The sequence below is a fragment of the Copadichromis virginalis genome, linkage group LG5 (assembly GCF_057382275.1).
Source record: "Copadichromis virginalis isolate Kocher_CV1m ecotype Utaka linkage group LG5, C_Virginalis_male_GT1.1, whole genome shotgun sequence".
Taxonomy (NCBI): domain Eukaryota; kingdom Metazoa; phylum Chordata; class Actinopteri; order Cichliformes; family Cichlidae; genus Copadichromis; species Copadichromis virginalis.
Genome location: NC_140622.1, coordinates 23,298,551 through 23,318,816, shown reverse-complemented (window position 1 = coordinate 23,318,816; position 20,266 = coordinate 23,298,551). Strand labels below are relative to the sequence as shown.

The 20,266-nt window shown below is 39.8% G+C and overlaps 2 protein-coding genes and 1 long non-coding RNA gene across 4 annotated transcripts in view; 1 reads left to right on the top strand and 2 right to left on the bottom strand.

Annotated features, from left to right (window-relative positions):
* The window catches only part of LOC146709735 (voltage-dependent calcium channel subunit alpha-2/delta-2-like), a 42,782-nt gene extending 37,736 nt beyond the window's left edge, over positions 1-5,046 (bottom strand). The window contains exon 1 of one of the 2 annotated variants that reach the window (XM_085456837.1): positions 4,666-5,046. In XM_085456837.1, the coding sequence (XP_085312963.1) occupies positions 4,666-4,778 (113 nt within the window). In that variant the 5' untranslated portion in view covers positions 4,779-5,046. The remainder of the gene's footprint in view (positions 1-4,665) is intronic. The other variant, XM_085456838.1, reaches the window with a different exon arrangement.
* A 71-nt stretch (positions 5,047-5,117) lies between these two features.
* On the top strand, positions 5,118-10,600 carry LOC146709734 (uncharacterized). Its single transcript, XR_014920478.1, has 3 exons — positions 5,118-5,262; positions 5,723-5,773; positions 10,151-10,600. It is a non-coding gene; the product is annotated as an uncharacterized LOC146709734 (long non-coding RNA).
* Positions 10,601-11,508: 908 nt separating this feature from the next.
* On the bottom strand, positions 11,509-19,813 carry LOC146709733 (aminoacylase-1A-like). The gene is made up of 15 exons (XM_085456839.1): positions 19,755-19,813; positions 19,290-19,435; positions 18,417-18,481; positions 18,208-18,312; positions 18,020-18,114; positions 17,746-17,822; positions 16,794-16,883; positions 15,082-15,138; positions 14,900-14,973; positions 14,753-14,802; positions 13,939-14,083; positions 13,547-13,615; positions 13,382-13,461; positions 12,204-12,264; positions 11,509-12,068 (listed from the first exon to the last, which is right to left on the bottom strand). Exons 2-15 carry the CDS (start codon positions 19,414-19,416, stop codon positions 11,904-11,906), a joined length of 1,260 nt encoding a protein of 419 aa, XP_085312965.1. The 5' UTR covers positions 19,417-19,435; positions 19,755-19,813; the 3' UTR covers positions 11,509-11,903.
* Positions 19,814-20,266: the final 453 nt, after the last annotated feature.

Sequence of the window (20,266 nt, the reverse complement as noted above, 5' to 3'; positions counted from 1 at the left end):
ATTTGAAGTGATAATTTACTTCTGGGTTTCTGGGAAGTGCCCAGCTACAGGAACCGTGTATAGAAACTAAGATATAACCTTTTTTTTTTTCAAATCCAGCAACATCAAGAGTATCACTTTAAAGGCCCATTTAAGATTATTATAAGACTGAATGCCTGACATGTCTTCACACTGATCCATTTGAAAGTGAATTTCTTTTTTACCTTGAGGCGTTCGAGGCAGTGATAGAAATAAGCGAGGCGTGCTGTGGAAAAGAGAAACAGCATGCACACTTTCCTTTTCCCTCTCTATAGAGGGATGCAATCGGAAAAATATCTAACGCTTTAAATAAAGCCTTTAAAATGCACTCTGTTCCAAAGTGTTCTCAATTTGCTGGTGCTATTAAATCTGGATTACATTAATTTGATTAACTGAAAATATCTTGAATATTATTAAAATATCGTTTGTTTGTTTTTGCATTTAGCTACTTTGTCATCAGTCTGGAAAACAGTCAGTTTGTCTGCTGACTCAGCCTTTGGAGGCAGTGGTCCATTTTTCAGGGCTTCCGGTGTAACCAGCAGATATCCATGCCATGTCAACACTTGCTGTTGCACCAGTCATTATTACTGACTGCTTCCAAATGCAGATGCATTTTAGAGGAGAGCCACTAAAAGCTAAATTGCTTCATTCGCATGTGATTGGTCAGTGCAACCCAGACTACAAATAGATACTCTGTATGCATAATCTGTTGCAATGATTACTTTCTCGTTCATTTAAAACTGTAAAAGGAGCAAATCCAAAGGCAGGGGTAGCAAAGTAGATGCAGACAAAAAGACTTTGTCGCAGATGCTAGGATTTCTTTAAAAGGCACCTATAAATTGGGCAATCAGTTACATTAATCCCAGCAATCCTACAGGTTGCTTAAATGTCACATGGCGCAAAACAATATCATGTTTACAATCATGAACACACTGAGCAATCCCAAAGCTGAAGCATGTCAGATGCCATGACTGCTTCATTAACACACGTCCTCCATCTGCATCCCATATGTTTTGACATTTGCTAAAACAAATGTGTGGGGTTAATCTTCATAGATTAAAAAAAAAAGAATCAGCATTATGAATATGTGGCTTTTCTGCAACACTCAAACCTGGATAAAAACACTTTTTTATCACACTTTTTACGGAAAATGCTACAAAGCATTTTATTTATTTACTTTACACAAAAAAACAGTGCACACTTTGTTGTGCTGGCTAGTCTGTTGTGTGTTATTATAAAATCTTTGCAGATCGGGTTTACTGCAGTGGAGAGAATACTATCCTGAGTTTCTGGCACATCCAAATTTTGACAACAGCTGCTACCGGCTCCAAAAATTGAGCTTTTCTCATGCTACCATTTTGGACTGACAACTGTGCATTTCTCCACATTTTCCTCACAACTAGCTGAAGACAGCACAGTAAGCAATCATATAGGGGACTGGTGTCCAGTTGTACCCACAAACCGACTAAAAGTTAACTTTTTTTTCCACATAAAGGAAATATTTGTTTCTAAAATGTAACTTTAATGTCTTTCTGAAATAAGGCATATAGCTTACTGAAGACACCAAGCTTCCTTCTTCACAGTTTCAGTTAAAATGCCCTCAAAAAGTTGTGTCTAAATTAGGTTTGTTACATGACTGCAGAGCAGCTTCGACCCCGTGACTCAGTGCCGCTGAAGCACTAAAGTTTTTGACTGTGTGCTCCACTTCCTCTTAAGCCCTGTGGGACATCAGAAAACCAAGTACAGGGGCTACACAGCAAAGCACTCTTGTGCCTCTACTCTGTTACCGGCTATAGTCACACAACACTGTGAAGACAGATAGAGAAGCACTACATGATGTGACCCATATTCACTTACAGCAGAGAGAGCAAAAGGTTGAGAGGAACAGCTGAGCCATAGGTGGGGTATAAGGAGCAGACGGAAAAGCCATAAAGCATCTATCTATCCTTCTATCTATGGTTATCTATGGTTTGGGTTACTGGAAATCAGTAATTAAATCAGACAGAGACAAGCTGACTGCCACTTTGCAACCCGCCTCTTTTTATGCTGCTCATAAACTGTCTTATCCGCCATTACTGATGCTTGCTCAGTTCTATTCATATCTTGCTGCTCCTAAAAATCGTCTTTTGACAACAGTACCTGGCTTTGTTAACACATGGCCTGCTTCCTTTAATGTCTGTTCATGTGCTGTGCAAAAACACAAAGCTACTCGAGACACTGAGTTCTAGTGCAGCACCAGCAGTGGCCTTGAGAGAAAGATCAGCGTTGTGGATTTAACTAAAAGAAGATTTCCTCTCTGCTCTGTTACAACTCCACGTGTTGCATATTACACATGGTTTTGCAGTGATAGGTGAAGTACATAAAAAGTACATAAAGGCACCAAAACAAAAGTACTCGCTGTGAAAAACAGCCCCATTCAAGGTGTCATATGTGCCATATTAGTGATGACATAATATTAGACTTTCATTAAATTCATCGCTGCAGCCAAAATAAGTCAAAAATAACGATATAACCATGATACTTCCAGGAGGTTTTATTCATGCTATTCATGCAAACATACATACACTATGATTATTATAGTATAGCTCTCTGATTCATTGTATTGTGACACACCACTCTAACCTGACATTCAATTCTGTAGTATGAATGTGTTAAATGTAAAAATAAATGTGATTGTGGGATTTGTATAGAATATTTGTGTATGCTGTAGAAACGTTGGGACCCACTGTGCCATAGGCAAGGTTTATGCAAAGTTTCATCCACTAAGCAAAATACTTTTAGCATGATTTTATTATGGTCAAGCTTCAAATATAGCAGTAGTAAATAACAGAAGCTGAAATCTGATGCAAAACAAAAAAAGGTTGTACTTGAATAAAGTGAAAGTACCTCCGATTTGAATTTGAGTACTTTAACAAAGGCATTTTGATCAATGTTCTCAAAACACTTATTTCTAATGTAAACTTTTACAGGTCATGAGCTCCTTTGCAGTCTGAGAATAACTGCAATAAAATAACATAAAAAAATATTTGATTTTCCCCCATTGATGTTCTAGATGTCAGAACACGAGGAAGGCAGATTGCAATGCCTGCAGCATGGCAGGCTATTACTATAAAAACACATATTTTTTGTAGTATCTATCTATCTATCTATCTATCTATCTATCTATCTATCTATCTATCTATCTATCTATCTATCTATCTATCTATCTATCAGCAGGGAGAGGCCGTATCAAGACAGAAAGGGTGGGAGGAGAAAGAGCAAAGCGAGAGAGGGAGAAGTGGTATAAATCCACGCTGCTGCAGTATTAATTCTTAATTGGAATGAGAAGCTGTTCTACAGCGTCGCAACACCGCTTCATTTAGCTTAGCCGAAGCGACCCAGGGCACAAGACTATATGGAGCTGTTTCAGAGCACTCAGCAGAAAAAAGCAGCAGAAAGGAGGAGGAGGAGGAGAAAGCAGCAGCTTGAAATAACCCATTTCATCATAAAACACACACATATGCACACGCCCACACTTGACTGGTTTATAGAATAGACCCCTCTTTTCTAATTGGTAAATAAACCTCATATCTCCAGTTGTGATTGGCCAGAAATTCTTCAGCATGTGCCCTGGAGATGAGTGGACCATCTGGCCTGTTCCTCCCTCCTGAGCAGCCCGATCGCTGAGCCTGGAGTTGGGCCCAGATAGTCTCAAGTTAAGTGCCAGCTGTACTTAACTGTAACGGGTTAAAGGTTAGGATTGAAGAACTGGGCAGGAGATTGATTGAAAAACAAGGGGAAATGGTATTTCGAATGCAGCCTTCAGCAAGAAGCCACAGTAAAACCACACCTTTCTTCTGCTGTGCTAGATAGTAGGCATGGTACTAGTAGGCTACTCCTGAGCTTTGAGTACTTGTGTTGTACAGTGCACAGTGTGGTTTCCTCAAGAGGTTGTAGGAAATGATAGGACTGTTTGATGATTTTTTTTTTCAAGCCATCATGGAAAGATCTAGCACTTAGTGGAGCACAAGAACAACAGGGGAAACAAGGAAAAGAGCCTTACCAGTTTTATGACTGCACAGACTTAATGTTGCATGTCAAATAGAAATTCTCCAAATAGCTCAACTAATTAAAGCCACAGTCTAGCTCACCTTAAACTTCCCTGTACGTCCTTGCAGTTTTAATTTTTTGTTTGTTTTTTGTTTTTAAACAGGTTTTTGAGAAAGTCAAAGTTAATATTCACTGTCGTCCATTGGGTAAAACCCTCAGATCCTATTTGTGCAGAACATCAGATGAAGACTCTAACTCATCATATGGTAATAGGGAGGATTAATCATTTGCCAGATGCTCCTAATTCTGCCTAACTTGATGTACAAACACTTACAGTATGGGGTCTTCTGCTTGGGAGGAACACTGAAATATGATTGCTCATTTAACCCTACAAATATACCTATATACCCCTATATATCATAGCGTGGACTACACCTTCCAGCTCTTTAAATAACCTGCCTTTACATTGATGTAATCGCCAACCCTGTCAAATTACATAACAGCAGAAGATAAAGCATGCAGGGTGACTGGAGTATCTCCTGGTGGCAAAGCGAAGTGGTCAAGCCCAAAGTTGTCTCTCATCGGAGCCCGGCTGCGTTTTCACTGAGGGTTACTTACGTGTATTGCTGGGGGAAGAGACCCTGCGCTCCAGGCCACGATGCGCTGAAAATGAAGATAATCTGGATAGATAGCAAGCAGACGATGCTGCAAGACCTTTCGCCTATCGCCATTTTCCATTAAAAATTCTCGTCACGGGCTCTCGTTGCGTGAATGAAGCGCTCCGGACTGTCTCCGGGGCATACAGCGAGCAATGTGTGAACGTCAGGCTCAGTTTCCCGACGACTTCATCTCGGTTTCTCTCGTCAAGTGGACGCGGAGGAGGCAGGCATTGGCCGTGAAGGCATCGCGGACGGTGGGAGATGCACTAATGCAGCTGCCAAGACACTGCAGAGTCTCCCCTCCTGCTCCCACACACATACACACCACCACGAGCACTAACACCACAATCACACACAGGCCGGCGCGTCCACGCCCGCTCTCTCTTTCTCTCTCTCTCATCAGCAGCCCGTGGATCCGTGCGCGCTCACGCTCACCAGGCAACAGAGAAGCAGGAGAAGAATCTAGTTTGGCTTTATTTATCTCTGAGGAGCCACGTGGGATTTGTCACTGCCATAAATTTAGTTTTTCTATTTAGAGGAAGACGCAACACTTCAGGTACTGAAGGGTCCCTGAATGTAAAAAAATCAAGACGCTTCTAACTCCCGTTTCACTCCCCCGGGGTCCAGTTTACCAACTGGGCCCCAGTCCACAGGAGACCCAGTCATGGTCACGCATGACTAGATTAAAAAAAGTGGGGTTATGTTTGATCATTCATTTAATTTAGCTGCTGTTTACTTTTTAATGTAACCATTAAAATTGTGAGAAAATTCAACCACTCTTTTTAAATATCACACTATAAAACCATCTGTGATCATTTTATAGTGTGACCATGTCCCACAAAATTGAAATAAAAGACAAAGAGTATATATGGGTTGTTGCAAAGTGGGACATGTTAATGCTGAAGGTGTTAGAAGTTAAAAGTGGGGATTAATCATTTAGTTTTAAATATCTGCTAAACGGATCTCATCTAATATTTGCCTTTGTGTTAATTTTCCTTCATATATCAACTGTACAGCATCCTGAAACATTGCCTGCTACCTACCTCTGCAAGAGCAGCGGAATGAAGGTGAGTTTAAATGCCATCCAGAGCAGCAGACAGTGCACAACAGAGGTGAAGAAGAAAGTAGAGCCAGGGTAGAATGAGGGGAGTGTCAGGGTTAATTTGTGACAGAAGAATAGCAACAAGATGGAAAAGAAAGGTTTACAAGATGGTAGTGAGACCTGCATGTGACAGTGGCGCTGACAAAAATACAGGAAGTCGAGCTGGAAGTAAGAGTGTTGAAGATGCTCCAGTTTCATAGGGAATTACCAGGATGGACAGAAGTAAAATGGGTACATCAGAGGATGTTAGAAAGGTTAGAGAGGCGAGTTTGAGATGGTTTGGACATGTGACCACAGAGAAGATTCATGGGTGTACTGAAGGAGGACATTCAGAGGGCTGGCGTGACAGAGGAGGATGACATCGAGGCAGATGACCTGCTGTGGCACCCCATAAATGGAGCAGCCGAAAGAAGAAGGAATTTACCCACGTGAGAGTAAAAACTTAGGTTTAAAAGAAGATAATCTCAATACTTCCTTGTTGGTTTTTATTTTTTGTACAGTGTGTTTTGGAGAGGAGAGTATCTGTGGATGTTCTGTTGCTACAAGCTTTTTGTACACGAGCCAATCTTTATCTAGTAAGGACTACTGAAGTGTTATACACTGGAAGAGATGCAAAAAACAGTGGCACTACAGGGTAAATTAAGGATGCTTGGGGCTGTTTTTTGAATTTCCAGGAACTTTTTAGAATGAACTCATTAAAGTATTGTTTAGAATACAGTCTCATTCGAACTATCATTTTTAAATTTTGTATGACGGTAGATACTAATAACAGTTGGAGCGGATTTAATTTAGGTGAAAACTGCGTCAAGGTCAAGGTCAAGGTCACAGTAAATACGAAAATCAGTAAAACTTCATATTTAAACTTCACATCTTTAAAACTTTACAGCAATATACTAAGCCTTGGGGGACATGAGTACCTAGGCTGGCATTGGCTAAGACCTTGACCTCTATTATCGTCAGCCATGGTCAAAACTGACTTGTAAAAAACTTTCATGAAATCATATGAAGTAACATATCATATGAAGAAGCGTGTAGAGAGCTGTACAACACACCTTCAATACAACATCACAACGACGCCATCAGTGTAATAAAAACAGGCTGATGTCAGCATTTTGTAATAAAAACATTATAAAGCATGCAAGCAAGTTTTAGTGTAGCCATTGAGTTGGGTGTGGTTGTGCTCGCTGAGAGTTCTGGTTACTTCTTTGAAAAGTCTCACTGAAACATCCCCACTGAACAAATAGCTTGTTCATGAAAGCCTTTAAACATAAAGGGCAGAGCTTTGCTGTGTTCTTGGTGTCTGTATGCTGTGCATCCTGTCCATCATAGATAGACCCACATTGTAGTTCTTGTTTTTGTTGGTACTTGACCTTTAACAGAATTTTAATCAAGGAACAGCTTAGGGTGATTTTCTGGGATGAAAAGTTCAGAATCAGATTGGATGCCTGGACATGAGTAACCCTCATTTGTGTTGGCTCTGGTGGCAGCCACGCAGGGCGGCTCATTAGTTGAGCAAGACAATTCAGTCAGTATTTGTTTTGGTTTTTAAATCAATCCAGGCATAACAATTATTTACACAGATGACCATTTGATTTGATTTTATTAGCCATATTAAAAAGAAAAAAACCTCCCCCCATCATTTTTGTGTGTGGGTGTGAAACAAACCACACCCATATGAGACGTGGGAGTGGAGATAATTCCTTTTTGGAGGAATTACAACATGAAGTGGAAGACTCACATCAACGAGGAACTCTGTCACTGGGGGAGCTGATCTGGAATATCCTAACTGTACTAAGGGTTTATGTCTTTTATGTAATATGAAATTTAACAGGAGATTTTCTTAATGAGAAACTTGATGAGAAGGATGGAATTTGTGAGTAATTTGCAAAGAAATGGACTATGACAAGAGTCATAATTGCCTCTGAGAAAGCCATCGTGCAGAAATAGAAACACACTCCTTCCACTGAGGATTTGGACATCTTGTTGAAAGCAGCTAGCAGCTTGAAATGCAAGGACCAGGACTGAACTTTCTTATTACCCAAGGATAGGTGGGTATAGTTCTTTTATTTATTTATTTTTTATATGTAACGTGATTGGATAAAGACATATATTTGATCTATTCTTCCAATTAATCCACTCCTCTGTATTTACAGTCCTTGGACCTTATAATACACCATGCTGTGGTAATTAGCGTGTAACCAATAATATTACCGATGCCTTCTCTCCATTCACACATTGCCATAAAAAAGAGCCGGAATGGAACTGAGTCATAAAATTTAATAAAATCACTATTTATGTTATTAATTACACCTCTGATTTTCTGCTATGACAGTTTGAAACGCGTACTGTGACAAATTAATGTTAAAGCTGACACTGATGTAAACACTGTGCTAAATGGGAACTTAAAGGCATCAGGCATTAGGCACACATAACGCAGTAGAGTCATGAACAGCGGCCTGCAAGCCAGTTTTTGTGACAAGCTCTACACTTTACGCATGCAGTGAACACATATGGTGCTAAATTGAGAACTCTCTCTAAGAAGGTGACAGCAGGTACACTGGGAAGTCAACAACAAGACAACTCCCAAAAAGGAATAGTTTTCACAGACCAGCTCTGCTCTCTCTGTATCCCACCTGAATGACTTTTCTATAGCTAGTGTTCTTCTCACTGCTGAGACAGTACCTGCAGCACACTCATGTTGGACACATAGTCCAGCTCCTCCACACCTGCCATCACATGAAGATTTGCTCTCTCCCCCAGCACAGTCTCAAGAGTGTGGAGGTGTTATCAGGAGATGGGCCACTGCACAAGGACAACTGGACAAGGCTGTAGAAGGGCATCAGCAGCAGGACTAGTATCTGCTTCTTTGTGTGAAGAGGATCAGGAAGGGGACTGCAAGAACCCAACATAATGACCTCCTGCAGGATACTCATGTGTATATTTCTGTCCAAACTGTCAGAACCAAACTGCATGAGGGTCCTTTAGTGAGACCTGTTTTGACATCCCTTTCCCCAGAGAACACCAAAATTAGTTTCTGCCACTGGTGCCTGTTCCTTTTCACATATGATGTTGCAGGTAGCGTAGACATTTGCCACGGTGTCTCCGTGCTCTTTCATGCCCGTCACGTGTGCTCAAACCAAGAGATCACTTCCTTATGATTTAGGTGATAAGTTAAAGTCAAAGTCAGAGACAGTACTTAAGCTCATCCCATTTTCATGCAATCTGTCAGATGCACAGGAACACAGCCCAGAATAAGTCTGGCAATGGTAGACTACAAAATGATGTAACATATACGGTATCAGCCAGGCATTTGGACATGCTCTATATAAGAAAAGGAGATTTTAAAATGCAGGGAAATGAATTAAGCATCAAAATGTGCGGTGAGACAGAGAATGTGTAGAAACTAAGAAGTTAAAAAGCAGATGTGCGGACATGGGTCTCAAATATATTATATCAAATAACTGTTATTCTTTTATGGCCTATTTAAGAATAGAAATCTCTCTTTTAAAAAAAAGAGAGATTTCTATACTTAAATAGCTTAAATATGGAGCTTCTTTCTTCAGCCAAGGCCTATACAAGAAAAATGTTTTTTGGAAAACTACTAAATTAACTACCTTCAAAACACAGATTTGGATTTTTGTAGATAAATTTCCTTATCTGAGTAAAAACAATTAAAAAAAAACAGATGATCGCAGTGGCTGTTGAACTACAAGCCCTGAGAGAGTTAGCTCCTTCGATTACAAAAGGGTTTGGATGTATTTACCACCAAAGGACAGTTGTAGTTGCACTGCAGTGGAGCAGCAGAGCCATTCAGCTGTGTGATTTACACTGTGCATATAGCCCTTCATACACTGCAGCATCTGCGAGTATTAACAGCTCTCCCCAGAAGCAAGAAAACCATGGAAGTGAAACTCATTACAGCCTTGCTATATGTACACCAAAGCTACTTTACGGATACTGATAGAGAAAATGTTTTTCAGACTGCCTCTCAGTTCTTGTTTACGATTTTATTTCTATAAATCTTCAGGCTTTACTTGGTCCATTAATTGTAAAAGGTCTTTGAGAGCTGTTCATGAATTATGATCATAATCCTGGAAACGCCACAGTAGGGTGTGTGCACAGACCTTGTGAATCAGGTAAAATCTCCCCATGTGGGCAGGCACCCTGCTCAGAGACCACAATTAAGTGGGGATCAACTGTCGAGCAATTTTCGTTTCCAAGGAAAAAACATGTATACAAATTACTGACTCTGGTACCACATATAATAAAGGCTTTCTTGAAATACTGAAACAGCGAAGTTGTCATTGACAAACTGTTTAACAGCACCTATGTTTCCCCACAGCCCGGCATTCAGAAGCTCGGCAGCTGACCCGACAGGATGGCTGCACCTTTTCCCCCCCCTCTGGGAGGAAGGATCTGGGTTCAGCTTTTATTCGGCTCCCTGATGGCCCCATGTGCTAATACTGCTGTCACGTCCTGGGGAGAGAGAGAAGACTAATTACTGACTGCACTCGCTTCCTGCCAGTCCCCCTCTGAGAGCCATACACTGTTAATTAGACGACAATACCAACGAGAGCTGCACTGTGGATGAGGCCGACCTTTACCTCATGTAAATAGCATTAAAAATCAAAATACATTTTTAATTCCTCATTGCCATTATTCCATCTGTATTTCATAACATCCTTCTTTACAGATTTTTTCCCTTTTTAACCATCCAAGTAAAGTGAATAAAAAAATCACTTTCTATTTAAGGGACACGCTAAATAAAAACACAATTTTAATCTGGCTGGGTGAGCAGAGATTTTAACTGTAGGCCAGTTTTACACCTTTCTGTCTTACAGATTTTAAAATGATGCATTCTGATTTAGTGATTCCCTCTGGCCAACACATTAGATATCTGTCTGATATTTTAAATATGATTTTTAGCCACAGACTTTCTGTGAAACTGCACTCAGGCTCTGGAATAAAAGCTAATTGCAGCATACTGACATGCTCACAATGAGATCACCGTAAGCACAAACACAGTAATGCCACCATTTTACTTTAGGTTGCTAGAGCGCTAATGTTTGCTAGTAAGCACTACACCTAAAGCATAAATGATGCTGATGGAATATTTTGGGTGGGTGAGGATAATACTGGGTGAATAAATATCAGGACCAAAGAAAAATCAAAGCACCAAATCAAATTTCCTGCAGACATTTATATTTTACCTATTATCGCAACTGCCACCTATCTGTGGTCCACTATCACCAAATTTAGGAGGATGAATCCAGTGAGACATTTCTGCATTTTATAGTGTTGCGTTCCTTTAGGAGGCAAACCCATGTTGTGCATTTTGTGAAATACGAGCTCTAGCTCCATCTTGCTGTTAACAGGTGATAAAAAAAAGCAGCCTTTAGGAACATAATGGTGAAATTAAGTGGGGGGGAAAAGCTGGATTTTTGTTTGGGGTCCACTTTGTGATTATCTTGAGGCTACAAATGGATTCAGTGTTTTATTGATGTGATTATTTTAAGTGTTATTGCTGGACCTTTAACCAGATGTTTGGAGATTAAATGCCTCCCCCAAAGGCAATCAGAAGTGTTCTTTCATAAAACAACAGCAATTCTGCCTCTAATTAATAGGTCTAATTAAACCGAGTGTTAACGTGGCATCAGGCATGTCTCTCCTGTTTGTGTAGCAGAAAACAGGACAGTGACAGTAGTGAAGAAATACATTTATTCAGTTTGACTTTTGGTTAATTAAAATTTTCTGTCATCTAAAATTTTAGATTTGGTTTAATTAGAAACTGGCAATCAAAAGCCTCTTCAGCTTTCACTTGAGTTCTTTAAATGAACTGATTTACACAACAGGCATTAATCCTTCAAAAAAAAGGTACACTCAATCTCAACGCTAACATAAAGGATGCTAAGACTTGCTGCTGTGCTGAGTAAAGCAAAGCTTAGTGTGACTTCATCCTGAGAATCAAAAAGATAAACAGTACCAAAGGCTCAGTGCTCCGTTTAATGATATACTCTTTGGTAATCTTTGATAATTCCTCAAGTTAAATAGTCAGATAATCTGGTAAATATGTTTTAGAAAGGATTAAATTATGTCTAAGCCTCATTGGGAAGGGCAGCAACGCTGGCAAGAGCCGGGATGATCCTCTCGTACACGCTGATGCCTTTCAGGAAGACTTGCTCGTTCAGATACTCGTTGTGATCATGCAGCAGGATCGGCGTCCGGTTCATTGGAGAAAAGCCAATCGCAGGGATGCCCACCTAGATCATTAAACAAACATTATTTAAAACACAAGAACTGATTTCTCCCAGTAATGTCAATAAAAGAAAAACCTCAAATGACTCTCAGAAGAAAATTTCCTCTATTTACAAACTCAAGTCAGTTCTTAAACTCACCGCACGGATGAAACGGCTATCTGTGGCAGCAGGAAAGATCTCCTTCTTCAAAGTCATATTCCTAGAGTGGAGATGATCATATGAGACGTGGCTGTTGATTACACAGTATGCTCCTGTTTTTAGCTGAAACTATATGGATAAGATGTTTTTAAACGTGTGCAAAAAGTGTCACTGCCTATATTGGAAATGCTTGCAAAGCATAAGTAAAAACTCATATATATGTAAATCTCCCTGAATAACATATTAAATGAAAAAGAAAATTCTAGTGTTTCACAGCTCCACAAGTATCTGTGACAAACCTTTCCAAGCACAAGGAGCAAATTGTGAGAGTTGTGTGAACATTTGCAGCTAATGTGTGAAGACTCATAGAGCGGATATTTAAAAAAAAAAAAGAAGAAGAAAAGAAAAAAAAAAGTTATGTAAGCAGATTACAAGGATATAAAATTCAGTTTTGCCATAAACTAATACAGCAGATCATTTTTATTTAAAATCTTAAATTATTAATTGTTCAACAGTAAGATGAACACATACTATTTGAAGAATCACCAGAGTTAGCAGCTGCAGATGAAGCCAAAACAAAGGTTTAAGCTGTGACCACTACACAACACTGCACACCTATCAGCCAAAACACTGACACGGGGAAGTAAAAAACACTGATCATCTGGTTACAATGACGATTCAAGACTCTTTATTGTCATTATGCAAGCATAACAAAATTAAAGCAATACTCCCTCACATGGAGAAAAGAAGACTTAACATAAATATACTGAGACAATAAAAATACAAAATACAATACTTTAACAGCCCACAATAAATGTTGGACCCTTGTGGAGATAAAATCACTCAAACACTGCTGCAGCCCTTAGCCCACCATAGTATAAGCACTGCATGTCAGCAGCGGTCGCTTTTTTGTACTGGTTTTCATCTTTGCTTTGTGCAGTCAGCTTTGTATTCTACTAAGACAAAGATCTTACAGATGTGTGCCGTCATTTGTGTTGGGGTGTGGGGTTGTAGCCTCAGGTTTATATTGTTAAATAGTGATGTAGTAATCTGATGGCATCTTAATGTGACAGATGCAAATCAGAGTAGAATTGTGGCTAAATGTCGTCACTTTCACAGACTCGTGAAAACAGCAGCGTTATGTATTCCAGGTTTGAAAAAGGATTTAGTCCACTCACATTTCTTTGCAGGAAGCACTGAAGGCATTCCACCATGGATCACTCTCATCTGTGGATGTGATATTCTGGTTCATGTGTTTCTACAACAGATACCAGCTGATTTAGACCATCTGACCATCAGAACAAACCAACAGCAGTCTTAGAGTTGAGAGCAAGCACACTGACCTGAGCAAAATCATAGGTGACATCTTCTCCTGCTTCCTTACACCACTGCTTGATCTGTCTCTCAAACTCCTGGTACAGTGGTAATTTAAAAGTCAATGTGGAGTACTATGACACTTGCAGCCATGTGCATAATTGTACGAAGGAGTTACACAAACACATAAATGGTAAATGGTAAATGGCCTGCATTTGTATAGCGCTTTTCTAGTCCATAGGACCCCAAAGCGCTTTACACTACATTCAGTCATTCACCCATTCACACACACATTCACACACTGGCGATGGCAAGCTACATTGTAGCCACAGCTGCCCTGGGGCGCACTGACAGAGGCGAGGCTGCCGGACACAGGCGCCACCGGGCCCTCTGACCACCACCACATAAACCACTTACGCACCTGTAGATTTACTGTAGGTGGTATTCTTAGGTCAAAGCTGACGTCCATTTCAGCCGGGATGACATTGTAGGCCACGCCCCCTTTGACCATAGTCATATTTACTGTGGTGACGTCACCAAGTGTAAAACACTCACTGGTATTTAGCCTGAGGAGAGAGAAGGTAATAATGCAAAACAGACCAAAATGCAACTTTGAATCAAACACAACTGCATTTTATAAAAGTTTATATTTTATTTAATGGTCTCTTCCCAATTATCTATGGGACACAAAGACAACTGATGAGCAGTATTTGACAATTAATACATTATTGCTTCCATTTCTGTAGTTTTTTAATGGTTACAGTGAATTTAGAGGTAATGTGCCAGAAGACACCTTTTTAAAATATTTTCCTTTAGTTATGTTGAATCGTTCATGAGAGACTGAGCAATTGAATTTCCACAACCCAATTATGTCATACATTTCTAGGCATCCAAAAGTGTAAATATTTATCTAATGTCCTGAATACTGTGTGAAAAAAAAAAACAGAAAAAAGTTTTTAAATAAATAAATATAGGCTACTCACATTTATGACATGTAAAGATAAATTAGAAGTTCTTAATGTCTACACAGTTCATTAAAGCATGCTGCTATGGGACAAATTAGCTGCAAATAGACCTACAAGCAAATTAACCCATCGTCTGTACAATTGAAATTGATTTACACACTTTTGTGAGCAGGTTTTGGGATAACCTATCACCTCAAACTAACTCCAAAGAGATCTATTATAGAGGAAATCTAGGACCTGCTTACACTACCAAAGTGTAAATTTCCTCACCTGTGTTTTTCCTTCTCTCTGAAGTCCAGGAAGGAGTTCATGACATGGCGCTATAAGAAAGTGAAAAGATAAGTGTTGTTACTGACACTTTCCTTTAGTCCTGTTTTCAACCGCTTTATTAACCAGTAACATTGTACAGATAAGTACCAGCTTCTCAGCTGCTGTATTCTCCACAAACCGAGACCCATGACCTGGACTGCCTGGGCAATGGACAGTAATCCCTGAAAGCAGAGGTAATCCTGCTTGATTCAAGACACGTTTTATCATCTAACCAGTAATTCAAAACTAATTTAAGTTGAGGTTTCAATTTCTGTGTATTTTGTACTTACACCAGGGGTTCCTTTCCCCATAAAACACAGTGAACGCATCAGTGGGATTGGCCAAACCTGCAGAGTATGCAGAAAAAACTCAAATACACTTTGATCCATCCATTTTTCTCCACTCATCCAATTCAGGAACAAGGATGGGAACGGAAGCCCATCCCAGCTGCCACAGGGCAAGAGGCAGGGTACACCCCCAGAGACAGAAAATCATGCACTCTCATATTGACACTTGCAAGTCACTAGTTAATTTAGTATCACAATGAATCTAACCTCATGCACAAGAACATGGAAACTCCAGTTCAAGATGTACTGACTCCCATTTCTGAGCAGACATAACCAAACACTGGAATCTCTTGATATTTGGATGTCAAATTTAAACCCAGTGAAGACATTTATGAAGGCATATGAGGCAAAAGTCTAACATCTTCACTATTTTTAGTCGAAAAATATTTCAGGAAGTGTTCTTATCTGTATTGAAACCTAAAACTTTCTAGATTATCATGAAAAAAAAAAGAGATTAAAAACTATTACATTTTTTTTACTTTGTAAACTGTGTCTATTTTTTTTAATTACTGTGGTTTTATAACAAAGGGAATTAACAATCATTTGAAGCACATTTGTCAGCCAGCATCACTGGCTGGCCACTTTTCTATCTAGCAGTCGCTGTTAATCAGCTTGCTGTTGCATTCTCTCTTATTGTGTTTACGTCTGATCAAACCAAACACTGGCTCTGTTATAAACTCAGCCATGCAGGCAAGTTTGTTTTTATCTTTGGCATGAATAATGTAAAAAAAAAAAAAAAAAGCAATTTACATATATAACCTGAAATTTTCAGACCTGCATTTACTCATTTTTTTAAAGGTCTCAGTGAAAAAGTCAAGAAGTTCAGAACTTTTTGAACTGATGTTACTGACACCAATTAAAAAGTAAAATCACACAACAACACAACGAAGTTACAATCCCGACTTAATGGTCTCACCCATCCTAAGAGAGAGAAAAACAGGAAGCCCAGTTAGTGCTGATCACAAAGAAAAAACACCCATATAAACACTTCCAAACCTCCCAGAGTAACACTTCTCCTTTCTCCAGAAAGTGTGTAAGGTTGAGGCTGAATCAGTTCGGGAAGATAAGGGAAGGTCTGAACACAGAGTATAACATAAAAGAATATGGACAGAAAATTACTAATATATGTGAAAGAAAAATAAGTAAATGCCAAATTTGATTTATAATTTATACATTTGAATTATAATCTTCCCCCATTAAAAAAAAACTTATTAAAAATAATGTAGTGGGTTTCAGGATTAAACCACTCTTCTATATGACATCAAAGAGAAAAGATAAAATCAAATGTTTGAAAAAGAAAGAAAATAAGGGAAAGGCTAGTAAAGACCGCCAACAACAAAGACATTCTCTAAATCCTTTTATTTCACTACAGCATGATCAATTCTCAAATTTAAATGTGTAGGTTTTTATTGTTAGTCTCTTCCCTTCATTAGCTTAGTTTTACTAGGTGCTCTTGTTATGGATACCTGCAGTTTTATCTTGTTTCAAAAGTAAAAGGATTTTCTGTGGAAATAATTCAAACTAAATAAATAACAAGTATTTTTAACTCACTCATACACTTTGGCATGTTCAATATTTTGATTTTGATTCATTTACTTTTGAAAAAGAATACAAAGGCTGCTTTATCTTTAACTGTATCTCTTTATTTTTTTTACCTTCATCAAGGGCAAAGCCGATGTTTAACTTGTGAAACTCTGGCTGCTTCACAAATGTCTCCATCCCCTTGTAGCCTCCAACTTCCTCATCTAAAAAAATAAGTAAATAAATAAGTGACTACAACCTAACAAGACTCGGAGAACAAACTTCATCCTTATTACTTGGATTCAATGATTATGGCTGATTAGACATCTGCTCGGGACGAAGCTGGGAGGAGCAATGCTGGCAACAATGTAAACTCCCAGGAGCCAGTGCCTCCGCTCCACGCTGGCACAGTGCAGAAATGTTGCTGAAAGGGGTGCTGTTTCAGTTTAATTTATTCAGACTTGAATCAAAGCCTTTGTGTGGAAAGCAGACAATAAATACCGTACAACATGTACAAACAGATGCAGGAAACAAAGCGTACTTGTACGCACATATTTAACATGTCTGTACTGGATAAATGTGAATAGACAAAGTCCTGCTGTTAAAGTTTACATCTCCACAACCTAGGAGATAATGTTTAACACACTGTGTGTTTTCCTACCCATCTACACTGTTAACAGACCCCCTAATAAGAGTCCACTTAATATGCATTTCCTGTTTTTATGATATCTTGAGGTGTCTCTGGCAGAGTGACAGGTCAGAGTTAATCTTAGATTGAGCACATGTGTTTGGCTGACCAAAGGTAAAACTCATCTCCTTTGTGTTTAATGAGTACAAGACTACAGTTTGTGATCAGTCTTTATCCCTGTTAAAGAATTACTGAAGCTGCATCATAAGCAGTTAACAACAACAGGAGAATGAGGATGGTATCAGTCACACACTGTATGTGTTTTTACTGTCCTAGCATTACTAATTAAGGAGTAATCAGTCACAGTAAGTAAAAATACCCATGAGCCTGTATTAACAATATGTAAAGACATTACAAACAATTTAAAAACAGAATGGAGAGGCATATTAAAATCTTACCAGGAACAAACATGAGATGGAGAGTGCGTGTCGGTTTCCATCCCCTCGCCTTCAGCCTCCTGACTGCCTGGATGTACCTACACAGAACAAAGTGAACGCAGCAGATATATGACAGGAACAAGGACGAGAGTGTGAACTGACAGTATGCAGGCTGAGTGAGCGGGTGTTAAATCGGGTGTTTCTCATAGAAACATAAATACAAGAGAGCATCACAACAACACTAGAGCACAAATCCTGTTTAATAAAGCAAGTTATCAAGGCAGGTTATACCCACTGTATAGTTACACATTTCATGTCCTGTGATCCACGGGCATAAATGTTGCCCTCTGCATCTTTGAAAGCACTGAAAGCATCGTACTTCCAATGTTCCTGGAGAAAAGATTGATATCAAATCTGTTTTTTTCAGGTCTGTTACAGGTGATAACAGGATTGTAGCGCCATACAGTGAGACCGATGTCATACCTGATAAACAGGTACAACATCTGTGTGGGAATTCAGCAAGATGGACTTCAAGGTGGGATTCGTTCCCTCCCATGTCATGATGGATATGACTCTACCTGGAAAAACCTAAAAGGAGCAGGGACAGGAAAAGGATCTTTTTATTATTAATGTTATGTCCACTGTATCATGTAAACAACTGCTCTCTGAACGTAGCCATCAATGTCACACACCTCGATCTTCTTCAAGGGTAGCTCAAGCTCCTCCGCTATTCTGTCAAGGAACCTAAGAGCAGCATCTATGAAAGAATAAACAAACAACAAGACATCGCACTCAAGCATTAATAATTGAGTGAAAATTCTCAGTCACAGCTCCTGCTGCTGGACTTTGACAAGCCTTCTCCTGTCATCATTGCATTTTCAGCCACTCTTAGATGTGCATGTGAAAAGCAGTCTAGCTAGCCAGTCACACTCTCTCAGAGCAACTGGAACACAAACCCTGTTTAACATGGTTGCTGTTAAACAGGGCGAAATATATTTCCAACAAGGATCTAACTGCACGGGACGCATTTCACAACCGTAAACAGGGTCGTAATGCCTCCAAATAGTTGTTTGGAAAATGATCCATCCCCAGGGTCACATGTTTTTTGCCTCATGGCTGTTGCTTTTATTTTTTCTACTCCTGAGACTCAGCACAAGGTGTAACCACTGAACTGAAAACTTTACATAACAGCTCAGCGTTTAAGAACATCTGTTACATGCATAACTGTGAGCATTTAATGTTTAACTGACACAGATAAGAAGTGAACTTTGATTACTTTTTCTCTTTGAAGAAAGACAATGATGCCACTGATACGAAAAAATCCATGTTACAGTTTCTCAAAGGAAGCACAGATACTGTTTACAATACATTTATTATTATACTATATAAAGAAACAGCATTTGTCGAACATAATCTTAAAGGAAAACCACAGAGAAACAAGACATGAAAAAGATCATTAGTCAAGCAGCGGTTTGGGGTCTATTAAAGACAACTGCATCCCAAAATTCAATTGCGCCATATCGCTAAAGGTCACGAACTGAGCTCATGTAATACAAGTCTCTCACCATAGTCGGGCTCTGGGTGCACAGTTCTGAGCCGGAGGTAGTCTCTAAAAAGAGACACGGAGGGGTCTTCACCCTCAGGAAAGCTCTGTCCGCCTCCAACACCTGGACCGTCTTTGTCAGGCAGCATGGTTCGACTTATCCTCTGCCTGAGGACATAGGAGGCAACACACGGCATGTCACAGTGATAACACGCCAGGTTCATGTGGCAAATATCTGTTCTTTATCTGGCATAGACATGACGCTAAATCCGTTTATCACTGTCTCCCTTTTACCGCTGCCATGACCTTACCTGCTTAAAACACCTCAGCTCGGGTCCTGATAAAAGCTAGCTAGCCTCAAGCGAGTTGACTTATTGTCCCTGTCTTTTGGCACAGGCTCCAGCAGCGGAGATTACAGGACAGCAAATAGCGCAGTGTTATTTACTCCACCTTATTTTAATACTTATTATTACTTGTTATTACTCACCCTCTCCAGCCACGCAAGCTCCTACGACCCAGGTAACCAGGTTTGTGACAGTGTGTGGCGTGTGTGTTACTGTGTATCAGCTGACATGCTGCTGGCTTCCTGCCCTTCAAAATAAAAGTCTACTAGCTGTGGTAACTACAATGAATTTGCATTTTCTGCCTTTCTGTTTCACACATTTGAAAGACACATTTTAATGCTATCGCCCCGTACTGACACGCTTTCAGGTTTTCCGATCGTGGCTCAAGAGTTGGCAGTTCGTCTTGTAATCGGAAGGTTGCAAGACCTTCCGAACGCCAGGTTCGAGCCCCGGCGTCCTTGGGCAAGACACTTCACCCGTTGCCTACTGGTGGTGGTCAGAGGGCCCGGTGGTGCCAGTGTCCGGCAGCCTCGCCTCTGTCAGTGCGCCCCAGGGTGGCTGTGGCTACAATGTAGCTTGTCATCACCAGTGTGTGAATGGGTGGATGACTGAATGTAGTGTAAAGCGCTTTGGGGTCCATAGTGACTAAATAAAA